The 21,332-nt window shown below is 40.8% G+C and overlaps 2 protein-coding genes across 2 annotated transcripts; both read left to right on the top strand.

Annotated features, from left to right (window-relative positions):
* Nucleotides 1-3,224: 3,224 nt before the first annotated feature.
* LOC105438121 (enteropeptidase) lies at nt 3,225-10,460 on the top strand. Its single transcript, XM_030998175.1, has 6 exons — nt 3,225-3,360; nt 4,714-4,861; nt 7,982-8,186; nt 9,051-9,352; nt 9,643-9,774; nt 10,224-10,460. Exons 2-6 carry the CDS (start codon nt 4,738-4,740, stop codon nt 10,379-10,381), a joined length of 921 nt encoding a protein of 306 aa, XP_030854035.1. The 5' UTR covers nt 3,225-3,360; nt 4,714-4,737; the 3' UTR covers nt 10,382-10,460.
* Nucleotides 10,461-10,472: 12 nt separating this feature from the next.
* On the top strand, nt 10,473-20,873 carry LOC100893543. Its single transcript, XM_030998174.1, has 8 exons — nt 10,473-10,845; nt 11,571-11,742; nt 12,501-12,617; nt 13,326-13,757; nt 14,626-16,536; nt 18,030-18,217; nt 19,122-19,296; nt 20,288-20,873. Exons 1-8 carry the CDS (start codon nt 10,480-10,482, stop codon nt 20,551-20,553), a joined length of 3,627 nt encoding a protein of 1,208 aa, XP_030854034.1. The 5' UTR covers nt 10,473-10,479; the 3' UTR covers nt 20,554-20,873.
* The last annotated feature ends 459 nt before the right edge of the window (nt 20,874-21,332 follow it).

The following is a 21,332-nucleotide window of genomic DNA, read 5'->3' as shown; positions in this document are numbered from 1 at the left end:
TAGTTGCGATTGATAATTAATAGTAAAGAAGCTGCCATTAATGTAAACTCGACGGGCCCCAGATCAATTTTTTTTTCTTTCTTTTTTCAACGGCGCACGGGCAGAGTTTAACTAGGGGTTGCCCGAATATTGACTTATAAACTGTTGATACTTTTGAGCGTTTTATGTCTTTACATTGGAATATGTTTTTTGTTCTTAAATAGAAAGAGATCATCGCGCTACTCGAATAGTGGTTTGATGAATAGATTGTCCCACACAAAACATTACTAACCATGCGTGCTAGAAGCCTTGGCTTTCCAGTAATTCAAAATGAATGGTTTATCAAGTTGATCAATAGCTCTCGAAACCGACCCCACAATCTCGGTTCGTGAACTCTCCGAGATATTTTGTGATATAATGCATGCAAGACCATTATACCAGTCTCGTGGGCTGTCACGGTCTCGTAAACATTCTCAAAAACTCCTCAAAATGCTTTTTGTCATCTTAGCTGTAAATATTGATGGCAAACAACGCTTTGAAAACGTGACGGATTTTGTCATGAACATCGACAATGTTGATACATTAACTAATATCAATGAACGACATAGTATTATCCAGTCATTTAAGGCAACAATTTTTGTTTAACATTGTTGTACGAAAGTTGTATGTCAAAATAATGTGGAAATATGATCTCGATGAGGCATATTATTCTCCTATTTCTTGTACATAAGATACATGTAAATCGTACCTTATTTAGACAACCTAACACTATTGTTTGGTAACTAGTTCACAGATTTACATGTCCAATGTTTGCTTATGTATCTTAAGGTTAGTGAATTATAAGATTAATTGATACTGCGTATATTTAATGAAAAAGGAATATGCATTGTTTATACTAATAAAGTAACAATATAGTTGCTAAAAAACTTGTATTTTTTAAAAATAAATATTTATAGATGAATGGCAAAAATGAGAGAGCAAAGCAAGATATGGGAGAGAGAGAGAGAGAGAGGGAGAGAGAGGGAGAGAGAGGGAGAGAGAGAGAGAGAGGGAGAGAGAGGGAGAGAGAGAGAGAGAGAGAGAAAAAAAAAAAACAAGAGAGAGCGAGAGAGAGAGAGAGAGAGAGAGAGAGAGGAGACAGGGTAAGACAGGGAGAGAAAGAGAGAGAAAGAGACACGGAGAGAGATAAAGTGGGAGATAGGCAGAAGTGGAAACGAGGTGTAGCAATAATAAGTGACGATGACATTATTTTTAAGCCGAAAAAAATTCAAAGCCAACATCATCGTTACGAGACAGTCTTTTCTTTTCTTCATCTGATATTAGAGAGGGTGAGAGGAAGGGAGGGAGGGAGAGAGAGCGGGGGAAAATAATCATGTTGAGAGGATGGGGAGTGAGATGAAGAGAGAGAGAGAGAGAGAGAGATTACTCCATTATACACTTCCACACTACCATTACCACTTCCATACTCCTCGAATGAGAACAGCTTTGGCACACACACAAAGGTCCAGTGTTTTGGAATAACATAGATCCAAAGTAGCCTACCAGTCATACACATTTTTAAAAAAGATGAAAATTTAATTTGTAAACACATATGCATGAATGTATACATGTGCTGTCGCCGGTCAGCTGCATTGTTGACATTGCTAACACGTCGCTATATGAATCTCGGTTTGTTTGACTCTCAACTCAATCCCTTTCTTCCTCTTCTGCTGATCTAACCTCCTCTTTCTAGAGCTTTGCAATCATTCATTTTCCTTTTCTATCTTTATTTATTTTTTGCCTTCTACTATTTTCCTCTCTTTTATGTTTTCCCCAAAATTCATAATTTCTTTGCCACATATTTGTTAATTTATTGATTTTCTAAATGTATTTGTCAAACAGCATCTGAGTAATACTTCAACAAGCTCTGCTTCTAGTTAGTTCCTCTTTTCTCGTGCTATTACTACCATATTTTTCGCTGCATTGTATATTTGTTGTAATATACTTATTCATTGTATTATGTTTTGCATGAGAAATAAAAATCATTTTGAATAATTTTATGTGTCAAGGTCTAAATATAGAATATTGACTGTAGGTTGAAAGGCATGGACAAACATTCACAATACCAAGTATTTATGCTTGACAAGCAAAGTATAATAAGTGTTCTCATATTTGTTCGTCAGCAACTGCTGTAAATAGATGATATGGCAAAACTTGAACAGATTATCAATAAGTACGCAAAAGCAGGTCAAGAAAAGACATCATCTCATATCAAGAGATATTAAGAGTAAACAAAGCTTTGTTCTTCTATGTTGATTATTAGCCGTACATGGTTCTATGTAGAACGACAATACACCCGATGGTAGAATGTACTTTACAAAAAGAGAATGAGGAAGAAGAAGAAGAAGAAGAAGTAAAGAAGCAGAGGAAGAATAAGAAGGAGAAGGAGAAGGAGAAGAAGAAGAAGAAGAAGAAGAAGAAATGAAAAAGCAGAGGAAGAATAAGAAGGAGAAGAAGAAGAGAAGAAGAAGAAGGAGAAGAAGAAGAAATGAAAAAGCAGAGGAAGAATAAGAAGGAGAAGAAGAAGAGAAGAAAAAAACAAGAAGCACAGGAACAAGAACAAAAACCAAAACAAGAACGAGAACAAGAACATGAACAAAAAGAAACCCTTTGCCTATTTGGCCTTCTGATAATTTGTGTATATTTTGATATTAATTGCAGCCTTTGCGTTCATTATGCCCCGCCTTTCTCCGGATAGGCCTACACTTTCCATATAAATAATAGTAAAAAAGGTGCTTATATAGCGCTTACCACCGAATTCTCTTAGCGCTATAACAAACAAAATTCAATGATAAACAATTAAATATTAAACAAAACAAAACATTACAAATAAACCTACAAATTACAATACATATCTGTGAACAGAGAAAGTGAATTATCAAAAGCAATTTTGACTAAAAAGTTTTGAATCAGTTGACAGTCTGACAGTTTTCGACATGTAAAAGTAGTTTGTTCCAAAGTTCAGCAGAAGCTTTGCACCTGGTACCTGCCGGTGCCTCTCAAACATAACCACCCATTGTCAATTTGTCCTGTAAAAACGTGAGACAGACAGAAGAAGAGACCTTGGCACCCTGTTTTTAACCAAAGTAACAACAAATGTGTGAAGTAGCATTCCGTGACAACCAATCAAAAGCGTCGACGCACTTCACAATTATTATTCATATTTTGCGATATCGTCGCGACCGGCGTAGATGTTTATCAGCAGATCGTCCGCTGGAAGCAGAGACGATAGCGGTGACATTTTTGTGTTTCTGCTGCTTCAATTTGGCCAGAATTCTCTTGCATTGAGTGACTTAGGCTTTTAAGGATATAAGGGTTTCTGCTCGTTTATTCTGAATTCAGGTAGGTAGAATTATATGTTATACTATCCCATCCGGGATGGCATAAACTATATGTTACTTACGTTATTTCATAATTCTTTATGAAAATTTGATCAAGCATGATTACAAAATTTGCCCGGCTGCAAACTGTTTGGTAATGATTATAATAATAAAGATGGTGGCTTATTATATAGCGCACATGTACGTCACGTCATGACGCTCCTTGCGCTGCCCCGATTATTATCCTGGCTTTAACAAGGCGGACATTACGGAGCTCTAGCATTTCGAGGAATTAACTCCTGTCAGGTACCCGTTTACATCACCAAAGGAATTGTTTTGGGGGCTAAGCGTCATTAGTTTAAATAATCATGAAAACTATACTTTCAATCAATTTTAAATTGAATTTAAAATACCATCGTGTTTAATGTAGTGGATCATTCACTAAATTCTCAATCGACGGATTGAGAGTTTGACTACCAGCCCGGCACTAACGGCTTTTTGCAAGACATTAATCTATATTTGGCGCTCTCTACCCTGGGGTAAATGGTTACCGTGCAATTGCTTTGGTAATGATAAATGCAGGACCCTCTGGGGGAGAGAGAGAGAGCATTGTTGCTGATGAGGCTTCCCTGCATGGGTAAATGCAATAATTATCATTATTAACGTTTACATCATTGTTTTATAATTATTATGATTATTATCATTCTTATCATTATTATTATCATTATAATACTATTATTGATGATAATAACAATAAAAAATAATAAAAATATGATAATAATAATGATAATAATTATATTATTGTTTTGTAATGGTCATTATTACTAGTAATGTTATCATGGTTGTTGTTGTTTGTTGTCATTTGTTATCATCGTTATCATCATTATTAACAAATAACAATAATGATAATAATGATAATAATAATAATTGATTGATTGAAGGTGGACTGGTGGATTAAGGGCCTTCTTAGAATACCTTTAGATGTAAGCTTTAATGTTTCCAGAAACCTTACTCGGGACAAATCAATTTTTTTCACATACTTTTTCACTAAAAAATTATAAAAGTTGGTAAGAGTCGGAACAATTTGGTTATTAACTGTATATGAATTTCTTGGGACTGACTAAGCAAGTCCTTTTAGAGGGGAAATTATGTCATGAATGGGTTATATAATTCAATACTTTATTCATCTTCCACCAGTTTAATTATTCTAAAGCAGATAGTATTACACTGAAATGAAAATTGAGACAATGATAAAGCATAATTTAAAGGACGTTGTCGGGAAATGCACAAGGGCCAAAATATACAGGTAACGTTGTAAATTTATATTTCGATAGATACTGACAGAATAATTACACTATCTTTGTGCTTTTTTCAGACAGGGTAGCCTTTTAGACCAATCATGGCGAGTCTTTCATTGAAACACTTGGTTTTCATTTCGGCTATGGTAGCCTGCTTCTCATTGGCCAATGCAGCGGAGGTAATGGATGACGAATTCTGGACCAATTTCATGTTCATGTATCAAAGTAAGTTCTATTTTGTTTGTTTGTTTGTTTGTTTTCATTTCTATAGGAATAATTAAAAAAGTTAAGGTATACATGCATGGTTTTGAAAAAATATATATATATAAAATGGTGAATAGCCCGTTTGAGGGTCAGGCACATACTGTTCTGCAGTGGGCATTGATCTCTGCAACCCCCCCCCCCCCCCACCCCCTGCCCCTTCTCTCTCTCTCTCTCTCTCTCTCTCTCACTCTCTCTCTCTCTCTCTTTCTCTCGCTTTCTGTCTGTCTGTCTGTCTTTCTCTCTCCTCTGTATCTTTCACTCTTGTCATTTTCTCCCTTTTTCCCATATTCTCCGTTCTATTATCTTTTAAAACGATGACCTATAGAGTAGTTGACTTTAAATTTCTCTGATGGGGATTGTGACTATGGTAAAGTATATTTAGAATATGATACGCTAAGAAGAAGAAAAAGAAGGGAAATAGAAGGAGAGAAAGAATTTTTTAATTTATTTTATTTTATTGAAATATATTTATTTCGGATAACAAGAATCAGATATACATTGTAGATACAAAATCTGTTTTACATCATGGTCCTGAAGAAGAAGGAGGAGGAGAAAAGGATGATGGTGATGATAGTGACGATTATGAAGATGATGATGTTGAGGAAGATGATTATGAGGATGATGACGAAGACGACGACGATGATGATGACGATGAAATTTATGAAGATAATGATGATCACAGTGATGAAGGGGTGCATGGTCGATGAATATTTATCTACAGTACTGAGCTATACAAATCATACAGCTCTAGGTTTCTTGCTCGATGTATCATTTTAATAGGGATCTGTTTATCAGTAAAGCTCTACATTTCTCTCAAGCGTTCTTCATCCTCAAACATATTAGTGTATATACGAATCCATTGAAGTCATTGAAGTGAGAATATAAGGACTAATCAAAAAGATTGATTAACCCAATAGGGCGAATAGTGCCTAAATCCAATCCGCAAAATTACATCATGGGCCTCCTCCGCTGAAATAACCAGTTATAAAACGGGTTTACATAACTTGCCAGAAAGGGAATAACACCTCTACATGTTCAGGTATTGAATATGTACGCGTCAACCTTGACCGTCTCGAGTTTACTTAGTTTTCAGACATTCTTTTGTCACTTGAGACACCATTGTGTATAACCTGAAAATACAAGCACCGAGTCAACATTTACCGACGTTATTGAATATTATTCGATTTGTGGTTGAGCTTGAATTACAATTATTCTGGAAGTTTTTGTTCACGGAAGGCAGGTACCGTGTTTGCGGTACCAGGCAGCGATGTGGGAGAGTGGGTAGGCCCCTCGGAACGTTTTTCAAAGTGGGGGGGGGGGGGGGGCTAAAGTATTTAAGATCAGTTAGAGCGTAGCGAGCAAAGCGAGAGGAGCGTAAATTGGCGTGGGATCCAGGGGGCGGAGCCCCTTGGAACTCAGGGGCTTTAGGCAAATTGCAGTCAAACGAGCATACTTTGAATCCTTATTTGTGACACTGGCAGGTCACTTTATGTTTGTTTAAAGCTACAGTCCCATATACGTCCCGGACCGTCCCGGACCATCCCGGACCCCATCCGGGGTGATCCGGGATTCGGTCCGTGTTGACACCGTGTTGGCACCGGGGTGGTCCTGGATGGTCCTGCATGGTCCTGGATGGTCCTGGGCGGTCCGGGAGTCGACCCCGGATGTTTTTGACGGTCAAAAACTGCCGGGGTGGTCCGGGACGGTCCGGGACAATAGTTTGATTCGGGGTGATCCGTGTAGCCACCGTGCTGGGTCCGGGGTCATCTGTAGTGGCGCCGGGGCGGTCCGTGTTGATCCGTGGCAGTCCGGGAGTGAGTTATTGACCCCGGATCACCCCGGCGCCCCTACGGATGATCCCGGACCCAGCACGGTGGCGACACGGATCACCCTGGACCAGCACGGGATGATCCGTGTTGGCACCGGGATGGTCCGGTGTCATCCGTGTTGGCACCGTGTTGGCACCGGGGTGGTCCGGGACGGTGCGTGGCGGCTCCGTGCTGGGTCTGGAATGATCTGTACTGCTGCCGTGGCTATGCCCGGACGGTCCGGGGCGGTCCGTAGTGGTACCGTGTTGGGTCCGGGGAGACGGTCGGTGGTTGCGATTTTTTGAACAAAACATCCCGGACCATCCCGGATCACCCCAGACCATGGTCCGGGATGGTCCGGAGTGGTCCGTGCTCGTCCGTGCTCGTCCGGCTTTATATGGGACTGGGGCTTATTGATGTAAATCAAGGTCTAAAGCAATGTTTTTGCCGGGGCCTGGGGACCCTCATATTTACTTGAGGACCCTACATTTTTGGATTTTTTGCCACCTCAGAGGTCACTTTCTTTCTTTCTTTTTTTCTATATCTTTAACATACTTTTTCCCCCAAAAAAAATGTGGGGGGGGCTCGAGCCTCCCGAGCCCCACCGTTTCGCGGGACCTAGTGGTTATGTGTGTGTTAGAGAGAGAGAGAAAGAGAGAGAGAGGGAGAGAGGGGGAGAGGGAGAAGGGGAGCGAGAGGGAGAGGGAGGGAGAGAGAGAGAGAGAGAGAGAGGGGGCAGAGAGAGGAGATATAAAGAATGATAGATAAGTATAAGTAACTATTGTAATACATACTTGCTCCGGTGACAATCACTTGTTGATTTGAACTTCTACCCTGTACCCAACATTATACACACTGGTAGAGTGTGGGGAAGGGGATATGTTAACTAACAACAGAAAAAATGTGCCCCTTTCACATTTCCGACCCCAGAGGTACTTGAACTACTCTAAATAAACGCATCCCGATCTCTAACCCTAAAATCTTTGTCGAAATTAAGCCGGTGTTTGGAGGGAGAGCCGCCGAAGCAGCGTTATCACACTAAAATGAATAGATTAATTAATGTCTGAAACGATTTCAAATTGATAAATGATAAATAAGTATTGCCTCTTTCTCTCCTCTTTCCCTTTTTGATACTCCCTCTCTCATTCTCATTCTCTCCTTTTATCTATATCTATGTCACCTTATCTGTCTCTCATTATCTCTATCCCTCCCTCCCACCCTTTCTCTATTTTTTTTTCTCCCTCTCTCTCCCTCTCCCTCTCCCTCTCTGCAGATCATACCACGTGTGGACACGGCATGATGCCGACCACCGACGATGTGGAGCCCGAGATGGAGGGTGACGGGCCTATGATGATGGGTGCTGTGAACGCGATGGAGGGCGAGTTTCCATGGCAGGCCGCCATCTTTCTTAACTCCTACAAGGTCTGCAGTGCAGCTCTGATTCACGAGGAGTGGCTCCTCACTTCAGCAAGCTGTCTGTGAGTACACGATTACAGTCTATGAGACTGACATCCAATGAGACCGACAGCCTGTGAGGCCGACAGTATGTAAGACCGACGGTCCACAAGACTGACATACCATCAGACCAACATGACCGACATCTTGTAGGCCTTTTGACAACGTGTTTAGAGGGTTCACCTGGCCCACCCGCGAGTTGATTGCCTCAAGAATGGTCGGTCCTGAAATGTCGGCCTCATGGCTTTCGGTCTGCGGGGATGTCCCATGTGATATAGGGCCATGCAGGCACAGAGAACCATACTTCGTTGGACCAACATCGGCAAGGACTGGCGTCGGCCTTGAGCTGACGTCGGTCTAACGTTGCGCTATTGTCCTATGCCCGTTGCATGCGAGCCGTCATTCCGAATGCCGTTTTCGTAATGTAATCAAATTTAATGCACAAATCTTTGTTTAGTGCATCGTTACATATTTTTTAATTCATCATACGAATAATATTTTGTATTACTCAGAATGCGATTTGCAATCATTACGACACAAGCAACACACGCATTCTGACGATTGAAACACAATTATTCGTGACAGGTGAATAATATTAGTTTCAAAGCACTTTACAATGATTTGTGCATTAAATTTGATTATATCACAAAAATGGTATATTAGCCCATACTATAAAGTATACACAAAGTTTGTTTTGTTTATGTTGCATCGACTTTGTGCAATATCTTTCTCTTATAATACCTTTAATGGAATTTCTGAATTTGCACATTTTAACAATGGAAACTTGGAGTTTAGGTTTGGTTTATGGTTAAGGTTTAATGTGTATTATAAGACGCTTTTTGAAACTCTGAATAACTCGATGACAAAATATTGATTTCTTGGTCCAGCCCTTTCCTGTACCCAGATAAGTACAAGGTGGTCGTCGGGACGACATCCGTGATCATGAGCGACACCATGGCCGCGGACCACCCCAATATGCAGTACAGCATGGTCAAGGAGTTCTACGTCCATCCCGACTACGACGCACGACGATGGGCCCACGATGTCGCCCTCGTCAAGATCGAAACGGCCTTCGTGCTCAACGACTACGTGAATGTGATCTGCTTGCCGATTCCGACAATGCAAGGTCACTTCCACGGCGGCGTGAAGGCGACCGTGGCTGCCTTTGGGAATCCCATGATGAAGATGGGTAGGATTGAATAATAATTTGTATTCTTCTTCCTAGTATTATTATATTTGAATTATTAAGAGTCTAAGAATATGTTAGATTTAACGCCACCTGCACTTTCTTCGATATTCCCCCTACACCAGTTTGTGTAAGTCATGTTTTATCTCACAAAGGCCTCATTAATCACCAGCGGGCATGCACAAATCGAGGAACACAATCTTAAATCTTCATTGGCGAAGAAAAGGCAATAAAAATGTATTTTGTTTTGCTCTAAATATTAACACATGTATAACGGTGTTTGTATATGATAGAACCACAATGCCCGGATGTAGAAGAGAGCGCTTTTGGAATCTGCACCGAGTCGTGCACGTCAGATGAAGAGTGTCAAGATAATGAGAAATGTTGCAGCAACGGTTGCGGCCACCAATGTACGACGTTGCCAGGTAAATAAAACTACAACTATAACAACCACTGATCCTACTAATAGAACAGCAACAATTACACTAATGATAGAAGCAATGTCGATATCATATGATATAATATAATAAATATTAAATTGCTTCTTTTATAGCGCTATATCCAATTAGAACTGATCAAAGCGCTTTGCAAAACAAATACATCCTGTCGCCCAATCATCAACAACCATATCAACTTAATCATCGACAGCAACAACAACAACAACATCATCGACAACAACAACAATATTCTCAACATCAACGACATCGACAATATCAAGAAAAATATCAACAATATCAGCAACTAATATTGTTTATTCAATATGTTTTTTGTTTTGTACACAAGCTTGAACGAACGATATCATTATTTGCTTCGAACAACCCCATTAACTGTCTGTTAAATTCTTCCGGTTGTCTTTCTCTTTTTCTTTTTTTAGCCCAACCCACAATGATGCCAGAGATGGAAGGGGGCATCACGCCTGGCATTCTCCACAAGTTCAAACTGCCCCTCCTCAACATCTCAACGTGCAGGGGCATGTTCAGCGACGACCTCCCCGACGGTCTCTTCTGCGCCGGGGGATGGGGTACAAGATGAAAGAAGGCGGCCTCCTCCCTTTCCTCAAGAAGAAGATGACGATGATGAAGATGATGGAGGGAGGGATGGATGAAGAGGAAATGATGGGAGAGGAGGGGATGATGAGGATGATGGAGAAGATGGAGATGATGACGGAGGAGGGAGAATTCAACTTTGACCTACTCAGCGTCTTGACGCACCTTCAAAGCAGCGTGGATATGATGGAGGGCGGGGTCGGACGCAACGGGATGCGGGAGGCTGGTACCTGGTCGCTAGGATACGAGGAGATGATGAAGGGGATGGGAGGAGGGATGATGGAGAGAGAAGGCATGGAGGAGGAGGTTGAGGAGGAAGAACATGAAAGGGATGGCGGTATGATGATGGGAGAGAAGGACATGGAGATGGAGCTTATGATGAAGGAGATGATGGAGCATGGCATGGGCAAGGAGGAGATCATGAAGATGATGATGATGAAACAATGCAAGGTACTTTCATATTGATTGATTTATTGATTGGTTGATTGATTGGTTGGTTAGATGACTAGATCGTTCTTTGATTGGTTGGTTGGCTGGTTGGTTGGTTGATTGGATGGTTGGATCGTTCTTTGATTCGTTGGTTGGTTGGCTGTCTCGATGGTAGGTTGGTTAGTTGGTTCATGGTGGGGATTAGTGGTGGGTATGTGGTTTTTCGTGTGAGGGTTGACTGACTGATCGAAACCTACATCAGAAAATTGAATATCGTTTCACACCCTCTTATTTCACGAGAACAGTTTTTAATGTGACTCGTACTTTAGTATTGTACAAGTGTTTCAAGCTCAGCAAAACAATTTACAATTTATTTTGTTTCCTTGATGTATTGAGTACTTCTTGTTCTGTATACATGTATATATCTCCCAATTCCCTTCCTTCGACCCCCCTTACTTTCGTTCTGTCACTCTATCTCTCTCTCTCTCTCTCTCTCTCTTACTCTCTCTCTCTCGTTCACTCGCTCTATTTCACTCACCTTCCCTCTTTCTTTCTTTTATTTCCACATTTCTCTCAAAATGCAACCCCTCCCCTTTTCTTTTCTTTCTCTCTCACTTAACTCTCTCCTTTCTCTTACTTTCTCGTGCACATACCCCTTCCCCCCCCCCTCCCCATGGCCCTCTTCCACAACTCTCCCCATTTCACTTTCTCCCTCTCCCCTTCTCTGCCTGCTTCTTCCACCTCAGGGTGACAAAGGTGGTCCCTTGGTGGCACAGGTGAAAGGCCAATGGTACCTGCTCGGAGTGACCAGCCTTCCCGTCGGGTGCCTTCATCAAAGCTCTTCCGGTCTCTTCACCCAAGTGGACGTCCTAAAGGAATGGATCATGCCAATCTTCAACGGCAAGATGCCCAAAGGAAGTAAGTCTAAATGTCACATTCAGATAAATCAACGACCCCCCCCCCCCCCCATCAAATAACTATCAAAGACTTTATGAAGCTGACTTTCGGGTGACGAGTAGATAAGTCGAACAGACTGTTTATCTCGCCAAAGATATAGATGTTGAAAAGGATATCAAGGATTGTTAGTCGTTTTGTCAAGTTAACAAACTGAGATCCCGACTTATTGCCTTACTGCCCTCAAGAAAGAGACATGATTATATCTCTTTTTTCTCGTCATCTCGGTCACACTTGTTAGGTTAACTTCTGTCATTAGTGATTTAACAGTTTTTTTTATTAACATATTTCTTCTTAAGCATTTTCCCCTAAGGTTCCAACGCCCCATAACGGGGCGTTGTGGTGTGCGCCTGTAATCCAGCTAAAAATTGAAGTTACAAACTGATTCAGCCAAGGACGCAGGTTCGAAACTGAGTCACGTCTTTCGGATGGTGACGTTAAAGGTCGGTCCCCAGAAGTAAAAAATCATATCTGATTGATACACATCTGTAAAAACTCAATTACACACACACACTCCAGGGATTTTAGTCATTTTTGTCAAGTCAATGATGACTGACATCGTCATGCTTCCTTAAAAAATTCAACATGTCAACAACTTTCTCTTCTTTTTGATGGCACTTTTTATTTTCCATTGCTGAGTAAATTTGACATTAAAAAACCCACCAAACAAGACAAAATCATAAACAAAAATCATATTGCTCTTCTTAACCATTTTCCCGAAGAGGACTCGTATTGCCGTATCAGCGAGTTCTGCTGCGGCGATGGATGGTGTATCCCTGAGGAACGCCGATGTGACGGTATCATGGACTGTACTCTAGCAACGGACGAACACTTCTGTGGTAAGTGCGATAATTTATTGTATCAACATAATTATGTTGGCTTCAGCCCACGAGGCCGACAAGCACCAGAGCGACAGCTACAAGATCGAAAACTCAAGAGGCTGATAGTCCACGAGACCAATATCTCACGAGGCCAACGGTAAGTGAATTCACCAGACAGTGGAAGAAGAAGAATACGGCCCATGAGTCCGACATGTTTAGCCTTTCTTGCCTTGCGTAAATTTGTCTATGGATTTACGTACGAGTCAGTCTTGTGGACTGACAATCAAATGAAATGTCCCGAAAGAGGATATTCAACAAATTCAACGAACTTAATACGTGGTAATGCCTCTGACAATATATTCACCAAAGGATATACAGAGAGAAAAAAGTTTTAAGGATACACAAAAGATATCGTTTGGCAACATATCCTTTACATGGTGATGTGGCCTACACTGCCTATGACTCATTTGGAGATTTTTTATTTTTTTTTTTTTTTTTTTTTTTTTTTTTGGGGGGGGGGGGGGAGGGGGGCGTGAGGTATCCAATCCAATCCAGATGATATTGGCGCATTTCTCTTGCACTAACTCAGCGCTACACATATCGATCCACATGTTTTTGCCACATAAAATAAAATCTCACTTCAAAAGACAAGAATAGCTTTCATCGAAAAAAACGAGTACATTATTTTCTTATCTCTCTCATATTTCTGAACACCTCCATGAACAGATGGTGCTCTGAAGGGCTACAACGTCTACTTCAACCAGGCCATCGAACACGAGACCATCGCCCACAACTTCACCGTCACCTCCAAGGCCCAGTGCGCTCTGGCTTGCCTCAAGGCACCCTTCCTCTGTCCCGGCTTCGACGTCTGGATTGTGCCGGAGGGGATGATGATGCCGGGTATGCCAAGCATGGAAGATGCGATGCCGGGATTAATGGGCGGCGAGGAGGAGATGGATGGGGACCACGACGACGATATGCCGATGCCGCAAATGATCTGTGTGCTTGCTGATACGATGTCGAAGGTCCATTACGTCAGTGCGTCGTTGGACATAAGGCTGAAGAAGAGGAACGTGACGATGTTGATGGATGATGATGTGGATGATGATCAGAAGATTAATGTTCACTTCAAGCTGCCACGCATGGCACCTTTCGCAGGTATGTAACTATTGATACAGTGTATAACTTAAAGCCCCACTTATAGCTTCTTGCACCCTCTATATAGCAAACAATGCCTAATCGGTGACTATCGGTCCCCCATGGTCCCCTTTTTCTTATGTTAATTGAGAGCTGATTTGATGAGATAACCACCTGTCAGTGACCATGCAGGGAGGTATAATCCCTCCTGGCCAAACTAGTGCAGAGGGGCTTTAGTGTATGATGGATAAATTCACTTCATAGCTTTTAAAAAGAACTTAAATTTTACGATGCAATTGATTTGAACTCCAGGGACTGTACAGCACAGCAAGGTATACTGATTTGCTACACTATATGGTAGGATCTTCCTGGTTAAAATATATCGTGATTCATTTTGGGAAAGGGTTTCTTAAATGGTTCTCATAATTTTATGAATGAAAAGATTATCACTACGGTAGAAGTCAACGCGGCTGTTAATCTAGAAGGCATATTTCGTTGGAGAGAAATTTATCACTATTATGACAGTACTCATTGCATAAACTAAAGTCTGGAAGCGCGATCAATACAACAACATCAACCTTTAAAATTATTGACCTTTAACACATACACACTAAGAAATAAGGGTGTAATTGGGTGCAGATTTGCATCCACCGACATGTACGCGTATTTGGCAGAAGGTGCTGCTATTGTAGCAGAATTGTACCTTTATTTATTAGTGTGTACATATGGACCTGAAAGTTTTTCTTTTTCTTCATTAAGTCAGTATATTGAGTTTATTCACTGGTTCTCAGAAGAAGAAAATAAATCATAGTGAAAAAGTTCTACAAAGTAGATGAAGAAAAAAAATCACATCGACCTAAAATCCTGTTTTTAATCCGCTTCTTCACAGCTCTGTTGTCACCCTCCCTGAACCTGCGTTCCCAAAAGGGTCTGATCGTCTCTCCATCCTTCATCCTGGGGGAGAACATCTCCAAGCACATTGGCGACCCCCACCTCGTCCTGATGCTGGTGAAGAACGCCCTCATCGAGAAACTGGTAGAGCTGGCCCACAAGGGGTGCTTCATGCATCACGAGCAGTGGCCGCAGATCGAGGAACTGAAGATGAAGCTCAAGCATCTCGGTATGGTTGCCAAGGAGATGAAGCATGATATGATGATGATGATGACCCCAATGGAGGAGGAGATGAACGAAGCGATGAAGATGGAGATGATGAACATGGTGGCGGAGATGAAGAAGAACATGACGTGGGTGAAGGAGCACGTGTACGAGTTGCACAAAAACGCCTCCATGTTGCTTATGGAGGTCGGCATGTCGTGTGACCTTCACAACATCACCAACCACGTCCATGAGATGATACACGGCATCGTTTCTAATTTCTCCTGCGTGATGGGTGATGGTATGGGTGATGGAATGAATGGTACAAGCATGTTTGAGATGCTGATGAAGAAGATTGGACTGTACAACATGTACCACGCGGACATGATGGGAGGAAACATGACGATGGGCGGAGACAATGGAACGAGTGCAGACATGAAGATGAGCATGATGAGCTACCTTAAAGAGATGATGACGGAAAGCGGAACCTTTCTTGGTGATATCTGGGGTATCTTTGGCAACCACGACATGATGTCGATGATGATGACGGAGATGATGGTGTCGTCTGATGAGGGCATGATGCCATCCGAAGACGGTATGATGTCGGAAGATGAAGGCATGATGCCGGAGGATGAGGACATGATGCCGGCGGGTGAGGGAGACATGAAGATGAACATCACGGAGATGAAACACAAGCTGGTGATGAAGATCAAGACGATTGCAGCCATACTGATGATGGGCAAATGCAACATGACAGGTTACTTTGAGAAGATGGGTATGGGCGATATGATGGATATGATGATGGGCGGAGACACGATGATGGGCGGAGACACGATGATGGGCGGGGACACGATGATGGGCGGGGACATGATGATGGGCGGAGAAATGATGGGCGGAGACGTGATGGGAGGAGACGAGATGATGGGCGGCAACATGACGATGAAAAACTGGACGAAGGACCATCACATGATGTTTGAGTTCATCATGATGCTGAAGTCCTGGCCTATGGGACACCACACATGGTCCATCCTCCAATCTCCGCATCGCGCCAACAACTTCCACCTCCGAGCCTTGGCTTCCAGGGGTCCCTACACCTGCGACAACGTGCCCTATGACTTCGGGCTGCTGACGGCCAAAGGAGGAAAGCTCCCAGTGCCGGCGCTGATCTCCGGCGAGATCATGAGGAAGAAGGCGATGATGATGAGGAAGGCTGGTGATGGAGAGATGCCGGAGGAGATGAAGATGATGATGAAGGAGGGTTTGATGCATTACATGGTGTCCATGATTCCGCCAGAGATGATGATGATGATGATGGAAGGAGAGGGAATGGGTTACATGGAGGAGATGATGGGTGACGTCATGGGCATGATGCTTGAAAACATGATGGGCGGGGACATGATGATGGGCGGAGACATGATGATGGGCGGAGATATGATGATGGGCGGGGACACGATGATGGGCGGGGATGGAATGATGGGAGGAGAAGAAATGAAAAAGGAGATACCGGAAGAAATCAAAGAAAAACTTCACGCTGCGTTCGAAAAACTCTTCAAGTACATGAAGATGAACGAGGGCCAGGGAATAGACAGATGCATTGGAGAACTGCACAAGAACCCATCCATTTGGTTTGCAGGATCACACGCCCTCGTCACACAATACTCAAACAAACCAGACCACCATGGCGTCGTCATGGAGTACTATTCAGGTGTGTATTAGTATTCAAATAATACACATCATTTTGTTCGGGCACTAGTTAGAATTACCCCCACACGGTACCTAGTTTGGAACAGTCTAACACGCCCGAGGCGGTAGCCGAGGGTGTTTGGACTGTTTTTGAAGGTACCGAGTGTGGGTAATTTTATGATGTGTATAATTTGTTTTATAAGATTTTATAACATGATTTTACTAATGACCGGTCATTATCAAAATTACGTGTTAGGCAAAATAAATGCCTTGTCACGTGTACGCTCTCAACCAATCATTTGATGAGAATCCACGTCATCATCTTATAATGCATCGTATTTGACTCGCTTTTACAAATTAATTAAGAAATGTTCGATTAATGTGTCACTTTTTAATTTAATTTGACAAATTTTTCTAATTTTAGAGCAAGTACCTTCAATACACTATTCATATATTTCAGTTCTGTCCATAAAGTTCCTTTTCCAAATGACATGATTTTCAGATTATGAACCCTGTCAAAAATTGATGAACCAATAATTAACGTTATAAAAATATGTTTGCTTTGTCATTAAAGAGCAACAATTTGTAATATAATTGGACATAAGGACTGTCAACTAATAACTGCTTAAATAATGACAAATCATCAATCAAATTCATTTGGAATTGCTTTTATTTCATCGAGCTAGCATCCCTTAAATTGATTTTCTCAAGCGACCATTTTCTAATCTACCGATATCTTGATTCTGATCAGAATGAAGAGCTTGTAATTCGATTTTAAAAAATAGTTTGATATTGCCTTTTACACGCTGATGAATTATTATATTTGAAGTGCAATTGTTCATAATAATTCTAATCAACTTTTGGTATTTACAGTAGAAATGGATACAAAGTCATCATGGTGTCGGATTTAGTAATAAAGATGAAATAATTAATGTAACTTAAAATGGAAGCGTTCGTTAAAGAGATCTGTCACCAGTAATAATGAATTGTATTTTATTAGTAGACATAAGATCATACCTTTAACAAAAACACATTCTTATTGTTAAGAATTAAAGAGCATAAAGGGAAAGAAAAAATCGTATCAAGGTCTGAAAGGAAGTTTACCAGGAGTTACCTTTCTAGCGCGCCAAATATTAAGCTGGTGTGTCAAATGATAAATTCTCACATCGCTTTATTTGAAAAATTCCAGCATGGAAACTCAAAAAACATGGTAGCAAACACTTTCGTGATTTTGAAACCCTTTTATATGTGCCATTGAAATCACGTTCGCATTAATTATATAGGCCTGCCTTACTGTAATATTCGCACATTTCAAAAAGGGTGAGCGACAATTAGGCTTTTTAAATTGCCTTAGGTTGATTTTTCGAAAGCCTTTGCGTTTGTGTTAAACGGACACAGAACAATAATGTTTTCAGTTACAAGTCTCCTCTAAAACTTGAATTTATGCTGCGATACACATTAAAATGTATATTAAAATTGTACATTTGAATACGCTTTCGCATGTCTCCCTTCCAGATTACGCATGCGACAAGACCATCACATCGGGACCCGGAGTTCTGACGTCACCCATGTTCCCGTTCAAGTATCCTAGCAACGTGGAATGCAACCAGAAGATTGTGGCGCCACCCGGTCACGTGGTCGCTCTCTTCATGCTCCGCTTCAAGACCCAATGGGACGCCCACTGCATGCATGATAGTCTTTCTGTAAGTCACAACAAAAAAAACCTGGCCAAATATCTACTTCCTTTCTCACGACCGAAAATACTGAATCAAAAGTGTTTTGAATTGATGCAAAATTCATATCATTGCGAAGGGGAAGGCTTACTGATCAAATATAACAACTTCCCTTTTCAAAATATGTATGGGGTCAGCAACCATCTCTCAAATAATGTTAATTTTGAGATCCAGATTTTCTGGCTTAATTCAGCGGTCCTTCGTGAACGTCGAAATTCGTAACGTCACATGCGAGACACAGCTAGCCACAAAGCAAATGTACGCCTTTCCATGATATCTATATGATTTTCCAGCAAAATTATTCGGGTTTTTCAAGAGAAAATATTTCCATCCATATATAATTTGTCCATAATTATGATTTGTCGTGAATTTTCTTCGGGTGACTACTTTAAACAAATCAACTTAAAAAGAAAATTGGGTTCAGCGAAGGGTGAAAAATAATTTATGAGCTTTTGCATTTTTGTTTATGTCAGTGCGGAAGAGTATCACAGAGAAAGTGTCGACTGATCAGAATGGCTCATATCAAATGCCCTCATATTCGAAATAATGACAAGTAACACCTAAAGATTGCGAAGTTCCATATACACATTATTAGCTGATTGCTTTGATATTGATTTAAACCGGTAGGTTACGGCAATTTCATATCTTAATAATATTCTTAAGTATGTATGATAAAGTAATTTATTTCAGATTTGCAATTTAGATAATAGAAACCGAAGAAAAATACATTCGTAAGTATAATTATCATGACCAACCTAAAATGTACAAATTGGTTTTATACCAAAATTATTTTAGGTTTCAAAATTTGATATGGTCTCTTATTACGAAAGTTGATTCATATTAAAACAAAAAAACACTGTTGCTATGTTTACAGGTGTACGACTATGATGTTGAATCAGACGAGTGGTCTAAGCTGGGTGAGAGGTCATTCTGTGGATCCATGGTGCCTCACGTCTTCCGGTCCAGCGGTCAGAAGATGCATGTCAAGTTCGAGTCTGATCACAGCACTGAGGACATGGGCTTCAAGGCCGTCTACATGTTCATCCCAGGTAACTATAACATGATGCAACCATTCAGTGGCGTATCCATGGAGGGATTGATTTCTTACAAGCCAAAACATAAAGAGCGGTCATCCACAGAAATCATCTCTCAAGGGGTTCCACAAGGATCCGTATTAGGCCCAATCTTATTTAACCTCTTTACATCTTCAGTGGCGCCTCCTTGGAGGGATAAATTTCTAACAAGCCCAAACATAAGACATAATATATTTGGGTTGCAATTAAAGCCGAAATTCCCAGACAAGAACAATATTTGTTTACTTTTTCTTCAGATGCCTTTTGTGGCTCAATTTTCTAAGAGGAGGGGGGGGGGGGGGGAGTGGCTGTGTTACAAATTGGGCCACATTTTCCAAGTATGTGTACTTACGTAAGTTTATGATATTAAATTATACTAGATTGAGTCCCCCCCCCCCCCCCCACTGGAAGTGGATTTAGGATTAGTCTTATGGAGGGGCTAAATGTCCGGTTAAACTCCTAAACAGTGACGTTACCACTGTGAGCGTTATTATGAGTTTAGTGAGCAAGCAACAACAACAAAATATGCAATTTTCAGTATTGAGATTATTTTGAGTGCTACTATACTAAGGAATAGATTATGATTATTTTTTATTTTGGGGCACTTTTTTATATTTTCGGGATGAGGGAACAGCACCTCGGAGCACCATTCCGATTTATTTCTCTCTTTTTTTTTGTTGGGGAGGGGGGCAGCCCTTCTCCTTACAGCCCCTTGGCTACAGCCGCTTCAAAATGCAAGTTCACTCGAAAAAGCTTTGGTTTTCAAAAGGGGGCGCGGTTGAGTTTTGTTTCTGCTATGTGGATCCACCGTTGTCTAACAGAGCCTGCGGAATTATTTTCAGTGTTTCAGTCAGCAACGTTCTGTGTACCATTTATTTCAACAAACAAATTGGGCCTATTTAAGTCATCCAAAATCTTGAAAGACTGATTAATTGTCCGTGTTGTCTTTCCTTCTGCTTCCTTTTAGAACACAAGATGGACGAATCGCTGATGCCGATGCCTACCAGTCCCACGGATAGGACGATGATGGATGATCCCAATGGGGTCGACGCCGAGATGGTTAGACGCTTAATGGCTCTCACTGAGCAGGCTGAGACCTACAAGATCGCCATGATCGTCGTCGCCTGCGTCCTCGGCGCCGTGCTCATCATCAGTATGGTCGTCATGTATCATCACTACAACAACAAGATCAAGAAGATTTCAGAGAAGGACGTAATGAACACCAAGTTTTAGACCGGTGTTTCTCGATCATAGCATATTGAAAGAGAAAGTTGTGACACATTATATGCGCGGTCAAGGGTTAATTCATGGAACTCCGAAAAGAGCCTCAAATGAAATGAATGACCAATCAGGAGCAACGTCCGGTGACGTAACTATCTCTTTCAACTAGCTACGATGGTTTTTAAATGGCGCCTCACTTGCGTGAACTTAAGATAAATGCAACTCAATTAAATGAAGAGTAAATCGGAAATAAGCGATTCGGATAAACGGATATTTTGCCTTTCGTGTCGCCTCGTAGTATTATTACTGTTGTTATTATCATTATTGTTACTGTTGTTATAATTATTATTATCATTATCATTATTATTATTATTGTTATTATTATTATCATTATTATTATTATTATTATTATTATAATTATTTATTATCATTATTATCATTATTATTATAATTATTTATTATCATTATTATCATTATTATTATCATTCATTTATTTATCTATTTATTCATTTTTTAAATTATTATTATTAACATTCCTTTATTGCAACCCACATTTTGGATTTCAAATACGAATAGAAATACAAAGTGAAACAAAAAAAAAAAAAGTTACGAATTTACAAATATTCATTATATTCCGCTAATTCATTTCATATAACAGATTGATTTGAATGGTGAGAACAAATGTAGCCATCTGGTATATTGCAAATTATCTGAAACAGATTATATTAATTCTTTCAAACTTTACTAGCTAATTGTGTATTTCGGGGTAATCTAGTACCTGAGGATGTAAG

The sequence above is a fragment of the Strongylocentrotus purpuratus genome, unplaced genomic scaffold (genome assembly GCF_000002235.5).
Source record: "Strongylocentrotus purpuratus isolate Spur 01 unplaced genomic scaffold, Spur_5.0 spur5_scaffold_4, whole genome shotgun sequence".
Lineage (NCBI taxonomy): Eukaryota > Metazoa > Echinodermata > Echinoidea > Camarodonta > Strongylocentrotidae > Strongylocentrotus > Strongylocentrotus purpuratus.
The sequence above is the reverse complement of the archived record's forward strand: the minus strand, read 5'-3'. Positions and strand labels throughout refer to the sequence as shown.

What these genes read in the sequence shown, in the direction of transcription:
- LOC105438121 (XM_030998175.1), top strand. Translation starts at nt 4,738, where the DNA reads ATGGCGAGTCTTTCATTGAAACACTTGGTTTTCATTTCGGCTATGGTA. An exon ending in CTCACTTCAGCAAGCTGTCT is followed by an intron (nt 8,187 to 9,050) that starts GTGAGTACACGA and finishes TTCTTGGTCCAG; the next exon opens with CCCTTTCCTGTACCCAGATA. An exon ending in CCAATGTACGACGTTGCCAG is followed by an intron (nt 9,775 to 10,223) that starts GTAAATAAAACT and finishes TTCTTTTTTTAG; the next exon opens with CCCAACCCACAATGATGCCA.
- LOC100893543 (XM_030998174.1), top strand. Translation starts at nt 10,480, where the DNA reads ATGATGAGGATGATGGAGAAGATGGAGATGATGACGGAGGAGGGAGAA. An exon ending in TGATGATGAAACAATGCAAG is followed by an intron (nt 10,846 to 11,570) that starts GTACTTTCATAT and finishes CTTCCACCTCAG; the next exon opens with GGTGACAAAGGTGGTCCCTT. An exon ending in AACGGACGAACACTTCTGTG is followed by an intron (nt 12,618 to 13,325) that starts GTAAGTGCGATA and finishes CTCCATGAACAG; the next exon opens with ATGGTGCTCTGAAGGGCTAC.